This window comes from Panthera uncia, chromosome D1 (genome assembly GCF_023721935.1).
Source record: "Panthera uncia isolate 11264 chromosome D1, Puncia_PCG_1.0, whole genome shotgun sequence".
Lineage (NCBI taxonomy): Eukaryota > Metazoa > Chordata > Mammalia > Carnivora > Felidae > Panthera > Panthera uncia.
The window spans coordinates 47,911,768-47,924,124 of NC_064808.1; the positions used below are offsets into that span (position 1 = coordinate 47,911,768).

At 47.3% G+C, this 12,357-nt stretch overlaps 1 protein-coding gene across 3 annotated transcripts in view; it reads left to right on the forward strand.

Moving 5' to 3' along the window:
• The window catches only part of TRIM66 (tripartite motif containing 66), a 55,319-nt gene that overhangs the window by 19,182 nt on the left and 23,780 nt on the right, over window positions 1-12,357 (forward strand). Inside the window, exons 1-7 of one of the 3 annotated variants that reach the window (XM_049650461.1) lie at window positions 503-619; window positions 6,699-6,802; window positions 8,225-8,372; window positions 9,212-9,344; window positions 9,673-9,789; window positions 11,083-11,197; window positions 11,750-11,896. In XM_049650461.1, coding sequence (XP_049506418.1) covers window positions 6,794-6,802; window positions 8,225-8,372; window positions 9,212-9,344; window positions 9,673-9,789; window positions 11,083-11,197; window positions 11,750-11,896 — 669 coding nt within the window. In that variant the 5' untranslated portion in view covers window positions 503-619; window positions 6,699-6,793. Of the gene's footprint in view, window positions 1-502; window positions 620-6,698; window positions 6,803-8,224; window positions 8,373-9,211; window positions 9,345-9,672; window positions 9,790-11,082; window positions 11,198-11,749; window positions 11,935-12,357 lie in introns of those variants that run through there. The other 2 variants (XM_049650453.1, XM_049650469.1) reach the window with 2 other exon arrangements.

Here is a 12,357-nt window from a genome sequence, read left to right on the forward strand (position 1 = left end):
ATATCTCGGGCTCCTGCTGATTTTTAAAAGGATGCGGTGAGAGTGTGTGCCTGGCATCTGCGTGCTGCAGCAGTGTGGGGCTGACAGAGTGTGTCAACTTGAGCTCTGGTTGTGCAGGCACCGCTGCTGCGTGAGCCTGTTATTCCATTCTGGATTGCTATTTTGATACCCAGATTGCATCATTCTTCCTACGTATAAACAGGGGGTCCCCAGGGCCCTGCAGCTACTCACTTCTCCACCAACACTGTTGTTGTGATGAGCTCTATTTAAATGAGCTGCCGGATCGGGGCAGATTCCAGCCATACATGAGCACTGTCATTTTGGGGAACATGGAGGGCTGAAGGATTTTTGGATCGAATCCTAAAAGGCTGAGAGTGATGGCCTCCCGAGCTGTGCAGAGGGCGACAGAGCTAGTTCCTGAAAGTTGAAAATCTCGTTTTCTTCCTTCTGAGCTTCTATTCCAAGGCACCCAGAGGATTAGGAAGGAGATGCAGCTAGGAAGAGAGTCGCCTCTTTGAGGTCTCCCTCTTGCTGTTCAGTTTGGGAAATTGCTGCAGAGCCTTCGAGATAAACAGGAACAGGAGGAGTCAACCAACCTTTTCTTGCAGGAGCATCTCAGGTGAGCTGGAGAAATGCAGCCCTGGCTGAGGATGTATCAGAGAAAGGAGAGGACCCATGGTGTTCCCCTTCCCCTACCCAGTGCCCATTTCCCCAAGGGTTAGGCCCTGCAGCCCAGCTGGCTGCAGCACGCAGGGTGGGTGTTCCTGGGCACTTGGTAAACACTGTCCTCTGGGACCTGTGGTGGTCTCACCTGTCGCTCTTCTGACTTCTCTCCCAGGTGTTGCTCTAATCACAGGGCAACAGAGCCTCAGGTAAGCCTGCTGGCAGCCAGGGGCAGGAGCAGCAGTTACCTTAAGATTTGCCTTTCTAGCAGGGACTGGGCATCTTGGGAATGGGTGCAATGTATTTCTAGAGGGGGTTGCTGCTTTGAGTTATGGGCTGGAGGAAGGCTGCTGGGGCTTGTGTTGTGGGGGGCTTAGCTGATGCCTTGTACCCTGGGGCTCCCCTCTGGTGGGAGGGCAGGAGTGAGGATGGCCAACATGCCAGAGGATACTACCACAGAATAGTTTTTCTCTCCTTGCCTAGTGATTGGCAGAGGCTTATGGAGTAGAATGTCTTACTTGTGGATACAGAGGTAGGTAATCAAGGACTTCCCAGTGGTTCAAGGCAGCACCTACATTTTACAAGGGCTCTGTGGTTTTCAGGTAAGTCCCTCCCTCTCTCTGGCCTCCATGTCACCATCTGTATGGTGAGGGAATTGGCTACTTGAACAGCGCAGAGCTAGGTCTGTCCAGCTTTGGTTCTACAGGTGAGAACTGGCAGGAGAGCATCAGGCTGCCTCAGAGGATGTCACTGCTCTGTTGGGAGTCCGAGCTTGGGCTCCAGCTGTAAAGTTCCTTGGAGCCCTGGACAAAAGCTGTAGAATGAAGGGCTTCTTAACCCTCGGTGAGTTTCTTGGCACCAGACTCAGGCTTATGTGACGGGGGTTTTTGTGCCCCTACCTGGTGGGCTGAGCTGACCCAATACTAGCTTTCTTGAGACCTCCCTGGGATATCTCTCCCACCATAACGCCCTGGTGCTCAGGTTGCCTTGGCCCTGCTGTTCACGTCTGAAGGGTGGACTACCCAGTCTTGACTCCTGTCCCTTGCTGCCTCACTCAGTGCGGAGCACAGCGCACCCTAGGCCCCAGCAGCCATGCTTGTAGTGCCAAAGCTCAGGCAGCACCCTAAGTCTGCTTCTGGGTCCTTCAGTGGAGCTGGGAGTTGGGGGGGGGGCAGGAGTGTCTTCCAGCTCACTGCTTGTCCCCAGGGTACCCACGTATCAGGACACCTGCTGTCTGGTGGGAACGTGCCCTTTTCTCTTCCTTGCCAGAGGGAAAATACATCACCTCCACGTTCAAAATGTTTCCTAACTTTGTGGAGCCTCTTTAAAACTGGCCGATCCTGCCTTCCTCAGCCGCATGGTGTGGGGAAAGAGCTATCAGACTTAGGCACAGGGGCAGGAGAGGCTCTCTCTAAGGTGCTGGTTCTCAAACATGGTTGTATGTTGTAATCACCTGGGGAATTTTAACAAATATTTATGCCTGGATTCCACCTCCTAAAACTCTGATTTAATTGATATGGAATGGACATCAGGATGTTTAAAGTGCCCCACAGGATTCAAATATGTAACAAAGTTCGAGAACCACTGGTTCTATAATATGAAACTGTCCCCAGATTTATTACCACGCAGAAAAACTCTTCCTCGCCTGCCTTTTCTCAAGGAGTCTATTTTATAAAACTTTAAACACAGATGGGGCTGGCTTCCCAGCTCCTTCCTTCTGGATTCCCATAATCCAAAGCTGGGTCCAGGTCATAATTAGAGTCTGATCATTATTATGGCATGTTTTACTTATAATAAAATTATCTAATTAAAATAAAATTACCTTGTTTACATTTGAATTAGAGAGATATAGCATAATGGAAAGGGGTGGATTTTAATTTTTTTAATGTTTATTTTTGAGAAAGGGAGACAGAGTGCAATCAGGGAGGGCCAGAGAGAGAGGGAGACATAAAATCTGAAGCAGGCTCCAGGCTCTGAGCTGTCAGCACAGAGCCAGATGCGGGGCTCAAACTCATGGACCGCGAGATCATGACCTGAGCCAAAGTTGGATGCTTTACTGACTGAGCCGTCCAGGTGCTCTGGAAAGGGGTGGATTTTAGAGGCAGAGAGACTTGATTTCCAATCATGGCTCTGCTCCTGTTTCATATGATCTTTGCCAGATGACAACTTCTTAGAGCCTCAGTCTCCCCAGCTATGAAATGGGGATAATGTCTGCCTCTCAGAGGTGGTTTGATGATTAAATGAGATAACATGCATAAAGTGTCTCGTGCAGGGAGTGGTGGTAAAAGAATGATCCACCCCAGGGACGGGAGTGCTCATTCTTATGACAGGTGGACTGAACGCCTTCCACTTTCAGAACTTCTCTCCCAGGCTCGTAGGTCCCCAGAACCTCCTCTGGGGCCTGTGACTTCTTCATTCGGGAGGCAGGAACCCCACTTCCTCTAGGGATGGTGGTGTGTGGCCTTTGGGCCCTGGCTCTGCATTGCTCAGAATTGATGTTTCTGTGTATGAAATAAAAGCTTAAGGCTTGAATAATCCTGATAGAAAAAAAGAAACATATCTAAATATTTTGTGCAATATGTGATTTAAATATGTATTGGTGACTAAATATTAAACATTAAATGTTAAATATTATAAGCAGATGTTTGGTTATTTTGTATATACATCTGTAGCCCTACGGGTTCATGTATTATAGTTGTCTAAAATAAAACTTTATTTTGGGATTCACACTGAAGAATGGGGAACCCCCTTGAAACAAAAGCTCAAGGTTAACACAGCTTGATGGGGGCTAGGGGCCTTCTGAAGGAAGATAAGAATTTCTGGACAAAGATGTCATGACCCAAAGAGAGCACATGTCCTCTGTGTCCACTCTGGGCCCCACAGCCTCCCTGGGGCCTGCTTGTACCAATGCCATGGTGGTATTCCATCTCTGCTGTCTGCCACAGCAGCCCCTTGTCAGATGGGATGACTTTTAGATGTAGGCCTCCCCTAAGCCATAAGCCTGTCCCCTGACTTGCTGACAAAGACGATCAGCAGGTCACTGTTTGGCTATCTGTCCCATCCAGTCTTGCCCAGGGGAATATTTCTGGAGCTTGGGTACATTAGGCAGAGGAAGCGGGTTGGATAATCCACACTTCCCTGCTGTTCCTGTTCCCCTCATATTAAGGATGTAGACAATAAGATTCAGGGGAAAGAGGTCACTTACCTAAGGTTACACAGATAGTGCCAGCCCTAGACCTGGAACCCACATCTCCCAATTCACAGTCTTTCACAGCTCTAGATCAGACCTGATTCCTTTATCATCCTGGCTGGCTTTTTTCTCATCACCCTGAAAACCTCCAGATGGCTTCTTACTACTTTCAGTGGCTGTGAGTGCAAGGAATGCGCATGGGATACCCAAACCCCAAAGAAATATAATTGTCCAATCTGCTAAAAATTATGCAATATCTTTTAGTGCCAATTGTGGATTATTTTTGTATGCAGACATATGAACAGATAGTTAAAATGCAATGTGATATTTGTCATACTAGAAGGATGTTCAGGGTGCTGTGGGAACCCAGAAGAGGGAATAATTAACTCATCCTGAGGGAAATCAACCCTGCTTCTTAAAGGCAGAACATTTGAACAGGTTTGAAAGGATGAATAGGAGTTTATTTGAAAAGGAGGGGAGCAAGAAAGAGTATTTCAGGGAGAGGGAACAGCACTCTCATAAACAGAGTTTTGACAATCTGAAGACAGCAGAGATATTTGCCCCAGCAACGACCCAGGGTGTGAGGCAGGTGAAGCTGAAGATAAGATTAGAGTGAAGTAAGGCCATCTTGAGCACCAAGATGAGGATTTTGGCATTTATGGCCAGGGGCAGTAGAGGATGTGCTATGAGGCCTTGTCTGATCTATTCAGTTGTTTCTCCCTTTTTTCCTTGATGCTAATGAGATTAATGTTTGGGCATCTGTTACCAGGGGGTTAGAAGCCTTGTGGAAATTATTTTCAACATTTAGAGCAGTGTTTCTGACCTGCGGGTAGATAAGGGGAGTCTCTTCAGGGTGAGCCAAATGGAAGAGAGGGACAGTCACCCAATTCCCCTGGATGATGACACCTATGAAGAACATTCTTCTTTGCCTCTGGCCCCTGTTCCTGACAAGCAGGAGAATGTCTTAGGAATTGCAGATCCATGGCTCTGTGAGGGGTGTGTGTGTGTGTGTGGGGGGTGTCTCTTCAGTGGGGGGAAGGGGAGGACAAGTATTGAATTATTACTTTGCATGATTTGGTGGATTTTGGTTTTTCCAGGATAGATCAGTTAGCTTTTGCTCCATTATAAGACACTCAAGACTTAGTAGTTTAAAAATACTGATTGTATAGGTCAGCAGTTTGGGCTGGGACCCTCTGGCTGGTTCTTTGGGGCTTGGCTGGGCTTGGCTAGGCTCAACTGTGCTCACTCCTTTGTCTGTATTCAGCCAGTGAGTCATTTGGGGCTAACTGGTTTATGACGGCTTCAAGTGAGCACTAGAGAGAACCAAGGCCTCTGTCTGCGTAGTCTTTCATCCAGCAATCTAACCTGGGGTTGTTCAGGTGGAAGTCTTAGAGTTCTGAGGGCAGAGCTAAATCATACAAAGCCACTCGAGGCCTAGGCTTAGAACTGGTTCAGCATCACTTTTGTGGCTTTCTTTTGGCCAGAGTACATGATGAAGGTGGCCTAGCTTCAAAGGGTGGAGAATAGACTCCATGCTAGAGCATGGATGCAGGGGGGTTGTGGGGGTGGGGGGAGAATTTATGGATATTAATAACTATATCTGTTATATATATATTATATATATATCTGTGAAAAAATAACTATATCAGACTATCTGACTTCCATCACTTGGGAGAGTTGATAATTGAGGTCATTGCCTTGCCATAAATGGGATATGAGAAATGTTTTGATTTCAAAGTCAACGTTTGTGGAGGATCAGGTGCTTTCTCAAGTATTATTTAATTTAAACCTTGCAACTCTTATTTTCCCTTCCTATTTCACACGTGAAGAAACAGGACCCCTGAGGAGCTAAGTGAGATTAAGTGACTTGCCCAACCAAGGTCACTGGGTGGTAAACCTTGTGTTTAGACGTAAGTTTGTCTAACTGCAGGTCTAGAGCAACTGCCATTGTATCATTTCGATGATATGAGGCAGAAAATACTATGGTGGTACCGCTGCATTCTCTGTCATAGCCACCCCTTTCCAGGTGGCCCTCATGCCTGGGCACAGGAACCTGGCCCTCCCCAGGAGCCGCATTTCCTTGCACCCAGTGAGCTTCCTGCTCTTGAGGTGGGCCCAAAGAGCACTCTAGTCTCCAGGGTGGCAGTCTATGTTGCTTATGTAGTTCGGGAACCCCGTATACTGAGGAAAGTGTTGGAGATGTTTACATTTCCCTGGGGAGAGGGGATAGGGCAAAATGTTCGTGTACCCAGGTGAAACATATGTCTGTGTAGGCGTGCAATATGGACTAGGTGGGGAAGGCCCCACAAAATCTCTGTGAGCCCCATGGGCAGACTGATTGGTATTGGCAGTAAGAAGAGAAAAATATCTGCTAGATGAGCAGACAGGGAGGCCTTGCTTTCTGTGGGAAGAGCTTTCTAGAAGCTCTGGCTTTGAGATCTTTATAGTAGTTCTGCTCTGTGGTAACCTTAGTGGCTGGATCTGTGTCCTGGGATAAACTGACCCCCTGGAGCTTAGCCAATAATGGGAGGTTGGGTCTCAGAGCTGGGAAATGAGGAGTGGGAGCAGCAGGAAGGCACCCAGTTATCAGAAGCAGAACAGGTAGCATGGCTTGTGAGGAAGTCAGGAAGGTGGATGTGAGGAGGTCTGTAGGGCCGGCCCCTAAAGGAGTGGTCATGTCCAGAGAACCTAGATGGTAAGTGCAGACTATGACATCAAACACAGGTCATTTTGGCGCGAGGGGTTTTGACACATGCCTTGGTGTTGTGTAGTAGAAAGCCTGTGTCTAGGCCTTATGTATAATCTGCCATGTTGCCCTGACTCTGCTTTTTTGCCCCCTTCCCAGAGCTCATCTCCTGTCCTGGGTGTAAGCAAGCGGACCTCACCAGGGATGTAACTGAGCGTTTTTTTCTGCAGTGCTTTTCTACTGGGCAATCCAAGATGGCCAGGGTAAGTCAGGACAAGAAAACAACTGATCCTTTTCAGAAATCTGTGGGGCCCCTGTCCGTAAGTTCATCTATTCACCCATCACTTCATCTGACTTGTTACCCCTCCATCAATTTGCCTAATCTTCCTCCCTCCCTTCTTTCCTTCCATCCATCCATCCATCCATCCATCCATCCCTCCATCTAAAGAGAATTAAAATATTTGAGTTGGGGGAAGTAAAATGGGGCTATTTTTCTCTCTCTTACAGCTCTGACTGAAAAATATTAGTACTGATCTTTTATTTCCTTTTTTCTTCCCCTCAGTTGAAACTTATACACCAGCTGAATGGGTTAATCAATCTTGCCTATATTTAGCAACTAATACCTCTTTTTCTGAGTTTCTGCAATTTTACATCACTTACTGCCTGGCACCTACTGTTCCTTTCTCCTCTGGGGTATTCCTGGCACTACATTTTCTTCATTTGCCAGTGTACTTACTTGATCCTGTATTGAATTTTTAGTGAATGTCTGACATGTGCCAGGCCCTGTGCTGGGTGCTAGGGAGACAAACATCCATGTTCTCTACTCTCAAGGAATTCATAGTTTAATGAGTAACACTTGTATTTCTCTTCTTTTTTTCCCCCCTTCCCCCTGTGGGTTTGTCAGAGGGCAGTATGAGTACAAAGCTGTCAGAATACATATTATTTTGATGGCCTATATTATCCAGGCACAGACAGGCTACTTTTTTACAAATCTTTTTTACACATGTTTTTACATTACCCTGCCAGATATTTGCTGACCAAATCAATGAACCTTTGGGCTAGGAGAGGACTAGGTTCTCTTGGGTCCAGCAAGCCCCAGTTGTGGAAACACAGCTCTGAGAGTTGGTCTGTATTTGTTCTTTCTTGACTGTATATGATCGATTGTCTTTCTGTGTACTCCCACATCTGTGGCTTCTCCCTTTTTGCAGGCATGCTGAACTTCCCCGCTTTTGCCTGTATTCTCCCATTTTACTCCCCTGCATGCTTGGGAAACTTCTACCTGTCATTCCATATCCAATCAGAAGTCACTTCCTCATGAAATATTTCCTGGCAACTCCTAGACTGAGCTCCTGGAAACCTCCCTGTGCTTCCTTAACACTGGCTGTGTGCTTTTTTCACAGCATCATCCATTAACCGTCTGCCATGCCCTGCAGGCTATGTCGCCTGGGAAGTAGATCTTTGCCTTCTCCTCATCTTCAGCTTGAGACTTGGGGGAATAGTCCCTGTGGCCACTATTCTTTTAGTCACAAAGGATGATTTCCTTCACAAGCCACCACTGTCACTCCTAGGTGGCTTTCCAAAACTGACTGCCCTATCAGTAGAATAGCCCTACAGGCCCCCAGTCCCTCATGGAGGCAGGCCCAAATGAGGATGCTGTCAGTAACTCCAGACCTCTCTGCTTCCAGAACTGCTCCGAGTGCAAGGAGAAGAGGGCAGCACACATCCTCTGCACCTACTGCAACCGCTGGCTGTGCAGCTCCTGCACAGAGGAGCACCGGCACGGCCCAGCCCCCGGGGGCCCGCTCTTTCCCCGGGCCCAGAAGGGCCCGCCAGGTATCTCTCCCTGCTTCCCCCACTGGCTCACGTGCCCTTAAGCAGTTCTGGCCCCTAAAACCTCTGGAGAGTGGCTCTCTGACCTTGTCTCCCTACTGGGGTGAAGGTAAAGGTGGTCTTAGAGCCTTTCCCAAAAGAAAAATGTCTCCTCCAGAGTCACAGCCACAGTGCAAGTTCATGGCTAGGCTCTTCTTTGTTGGGGGTGGGAGGGGTGAGTGTGGGTGAGACGTGCAGGGAAGAGTAGTCTTGAATTATTGTGAGCGCTAGCCGAGTTCCCTACTTTCATCTCTAAGTAGAACAATCATGCCTCACTTCTATTTAGTTACTTGCATAATTAAACAGCCTGAATCAGGGCTTGTCCATTGGTCCATTCATTGCCACTTGTTTTCAATGACAGTAGGAAGGGTTTTACCTTAGTTACACCCACATGAACCAGAGTTAATGGTCTGTGACCTGGCCTATAGCCCCCGAAGCAGCACCCTGGTTAATGAAGAGCTTTAGGTTGAATTTTAGAGGATCCATTACTCTGCAGAAGGTCCATGTGCTGCAGTAGCAGGCCCCTTCCTCAGCCTCTGGCAGGTGGTGAGATACCTGGGGCTGGATGGTGTGTGATTTCTGGACAGCTGGGCAAATCCAGCTGGGCTAAGCTCACATTCTTCCTTGTGCTCCTGGAACCTCACTGGCCCAGAGAGAGGCCTCTCCTGTCTTCACCACCTTTCCTCCAGGTTCTGTGTCTCCCCTGTGTCCATTGAGGGCTGAGGGCTGAGGGCTGCTCAGTGGAGCTTAACTGAGAGTCTTCCTGAGCAAGAGAAGTCCACTCTCTCTGTCTTCTCTGGCAGGAGTGACTGGTGGTTCTGGGGACTTCGCCTTGTACTGTCCTCTACACACACAAGAAGTGCTCAAGCTATTCTGTGAGACTTGTGATGTTCTAACATGCCATAGCTGCCTCATGGTGGAACACAAAGAACATAGGTAGGGATGGCTGGCTGCTCAAAGGGGGCCTGGGAGGGTTCTGGACTCTGCTTTGCTGGTGCTGGTCTCCCAATGCATCAAAATCGTCTCTCTGCCTACGCCAATCTGGAGCCCTGAGGCTGGAGTTTTTCTCTGCTCTTGCCGTGGGGCTTCTCTGGAGAAGACCTGAAGGGTTAAGACTCTGCACTATATCTGACTTTCCCTAGATGTAATAATCCCAGCTTCCATGGGCCTGGCTGAGACAATACATGGTGGGGGTTCTTGCTTGACTGGCATGCTCAGAAGAATACTCGGATCTCCTCAGCTTTTTCTCTGCCTCCTTCTTTAGGTGTAGACATCTTGAAGAAGTTTTGCAAAACCAGAGGATGCTTCTGGAAAGTGTGACTACACAGGTGGCTCATAAGAAATCTAATCTACAGACCTCTGCAAAGCAAATTGAGGACAGGTAACACAGACTAGCCCCTTGCCAATTCTGGAAATGCTCTGTTTCTTGACATCCTGGATGTTGATATCAGGCTATCAGATGTAGTACTTATGAAGAATACATGAGGTTAAGCAGATGTGGGCATGTGTCCCAGAAGGCATATGTCCTGGAACTTAGAGGTCTCAGGGCCAGTGAAAGGGCTTTGGGCCATCACTTGGTAAATGGGACCAAGCTAGGTCAGGGTGATCCGTGTGAGTTTGAGCCTAGGCACATGCCTCCTGAATGTGGCCCATGACAGACATAGCCAGGGTAGGTACTTGAGAATGAGGGCACAAAGCAGATTCTGGGTTTATCATGAGGGTGCAGTAACTCAGTGGAAATCTACCCTTTATCATCCCTTTCCCAGTGTCTTCCATATACATCTACAAATGATATAGAACCATTAATATTTAATGTAGGAAGAGGAATTAGTAGACACTAAGAGCTCATCATGTGGCAGGCACTGGGTTGGACATCATACATGCATTATTTTGTTCAATTCTTACAATTCTTAGAGTTGGATTAGCTCCATTGTACTAATGAGAAGACTGAGGTTCAGAGAGGTTAGGTGACTTGTCTGAGATCACACAGCTAGTCAGTGAGCTGGATTTGGAAGCTAGGTATGTGTGACTCCAAAGCCCGTGTTTTTTTTTTTAAAAACAACTTTATTGAGCTATAGTTTATATACCATAAAATTGTTCCTTTAAAATGTACAATTCAGTGGTTTTCAGTATATTCCAAGTTGTGTAAATCATTGTTACCATCTACTTTTAGAACATTTTATCACTCCCCAAAGAAATCCGGTACACATTATTAGTAGTTACTCTCCATTCCCCCCAACATCCCTAGCCCTTGGCAACCACTAGTCTTCTTTCTGTCCTTGCCCATGCTCTTTTTACTGCATGGCATTGTTTAGCGGAGCATCCACCTTTTTAAGACAACAGATTACATGATGTCATACTCATACTCACTCTTTCTGTCCTGTCTCCATTGCTGTGTAACTAGTGAGCTGCTGGGTTGACCTGAGTGTGGACCTGATATTTACCTAGAGAAAACCTGGTTGAACTTTGGGCCATTGGCCCACTTAGATCAAGTGGGCTGCGTGTGCAAAGGGTAGGGTGGTGGAGGAGGGTTCTTATTTCTTTATATTTGGTGCCTGCTGGGCCCTGATCTACATAGGCAGCCTCTAAGTTGTTGGCTGTTTTGTTTGTTATCTCTAGGTCATCATGGGCCTGGAGGAGGGGCTCATCATGCTATGTCCCATTCTATTTATAGGATTTTTGAAGTGAAGCATCAACACAGGAAGGTGGAAAACCAGATCAAAATGGCCAAGATGGTTTTGATGAATGAGCTGAACAAACAGGCCAATGGGCTCATAGAGGAGTTGGAGGTATATGTGGACAGATGGATCAGATGGCTGGGTTGGCGATCTCCCTGGGTCAGAAACCAGGCACATATCAAGCTAGTCCCAGGGCTTAGAGCCCCCTTGGCTGGAATTCAGATATGCAGTTTCCATAGCTTTCTGCTGTTCTCTATGTCTTAAAATGTCCAGTCTAATTTGGGGAGGATGGCTCATTAGGGGCTGGAAAATCAGTTCAAACTCCCATCAATGCTATAAGGCTTTAAGTCATCTGCCTTCCTGGTCTATACACACTTATCGCCTTGGAAGAGAGGATCATGAAACAAGTTATGCCCAAGAGATGTAGGCATTTGTTCATGTCCTCGTTCATTTATCACCCATTTCATATTTGCACTATAAAATCCACCCACCTTCCTCCCTCCCTTCCTGTGCCCCTCTGTCCTACTGTTGTCCTCTCAGGGGCACAGTCTCATCTGACCCTGTCAGGGTCACACCGATCCACAGGCCACCAGACTCCCCAAACAGGGGGACTGAAGTCCAAGAACAGGATCAGGGACTCTGTCTTTGTCCATACATATGCAGGGCATTACTAATGAGAGAAAGCGGAAGCTGGAGCAACAGCTACAGAGCATCATGGTTCTCAACCGCCAGTTTGAACATGTGCAGAACTTCATCAATTGGGCTGTCTGCAGCAAAACCAGTGTCCCTTTCCTGTTCAGCAAAGAGCTGGTAAGAGCTCCAACTCATCAATCACTGCCTTTGGGCTAGTAAGTGAATAAGCATCTTTTTACCAAACCCCACAGTGCCAAGGTGCTAAAATGGTCTTGCTTTCCTCCAGACAACTCAGGTGGGAAATTCTGGAGTCCTGTGTTAGGTCATGGATTGAGACATGAGCCCGGACACCAGCAGTGTTCTGGGCATCCCGTAGACAATTGTTTGGGTTTAAATGGGGGCTAAGACGAAAGGAGCATCGAGGATGATACTGAGGTATTGGGCTTGTGAGGATGGTGAAGACCAGAAGAAGGAGAAAGAATTTTGAAAGAAGTTGGTGGGGTTTATATTTGTATATGTTGAATCTAAGGTGCCTGCAGGGCATCTCAAAGATGTCCAAAATCTGTTTTGCTTGACGGGTCTGGAAGTCAGAAGAAAAATCAGGGTTGGGGCTAGAGATGTAGGAGTAACTGGGATCT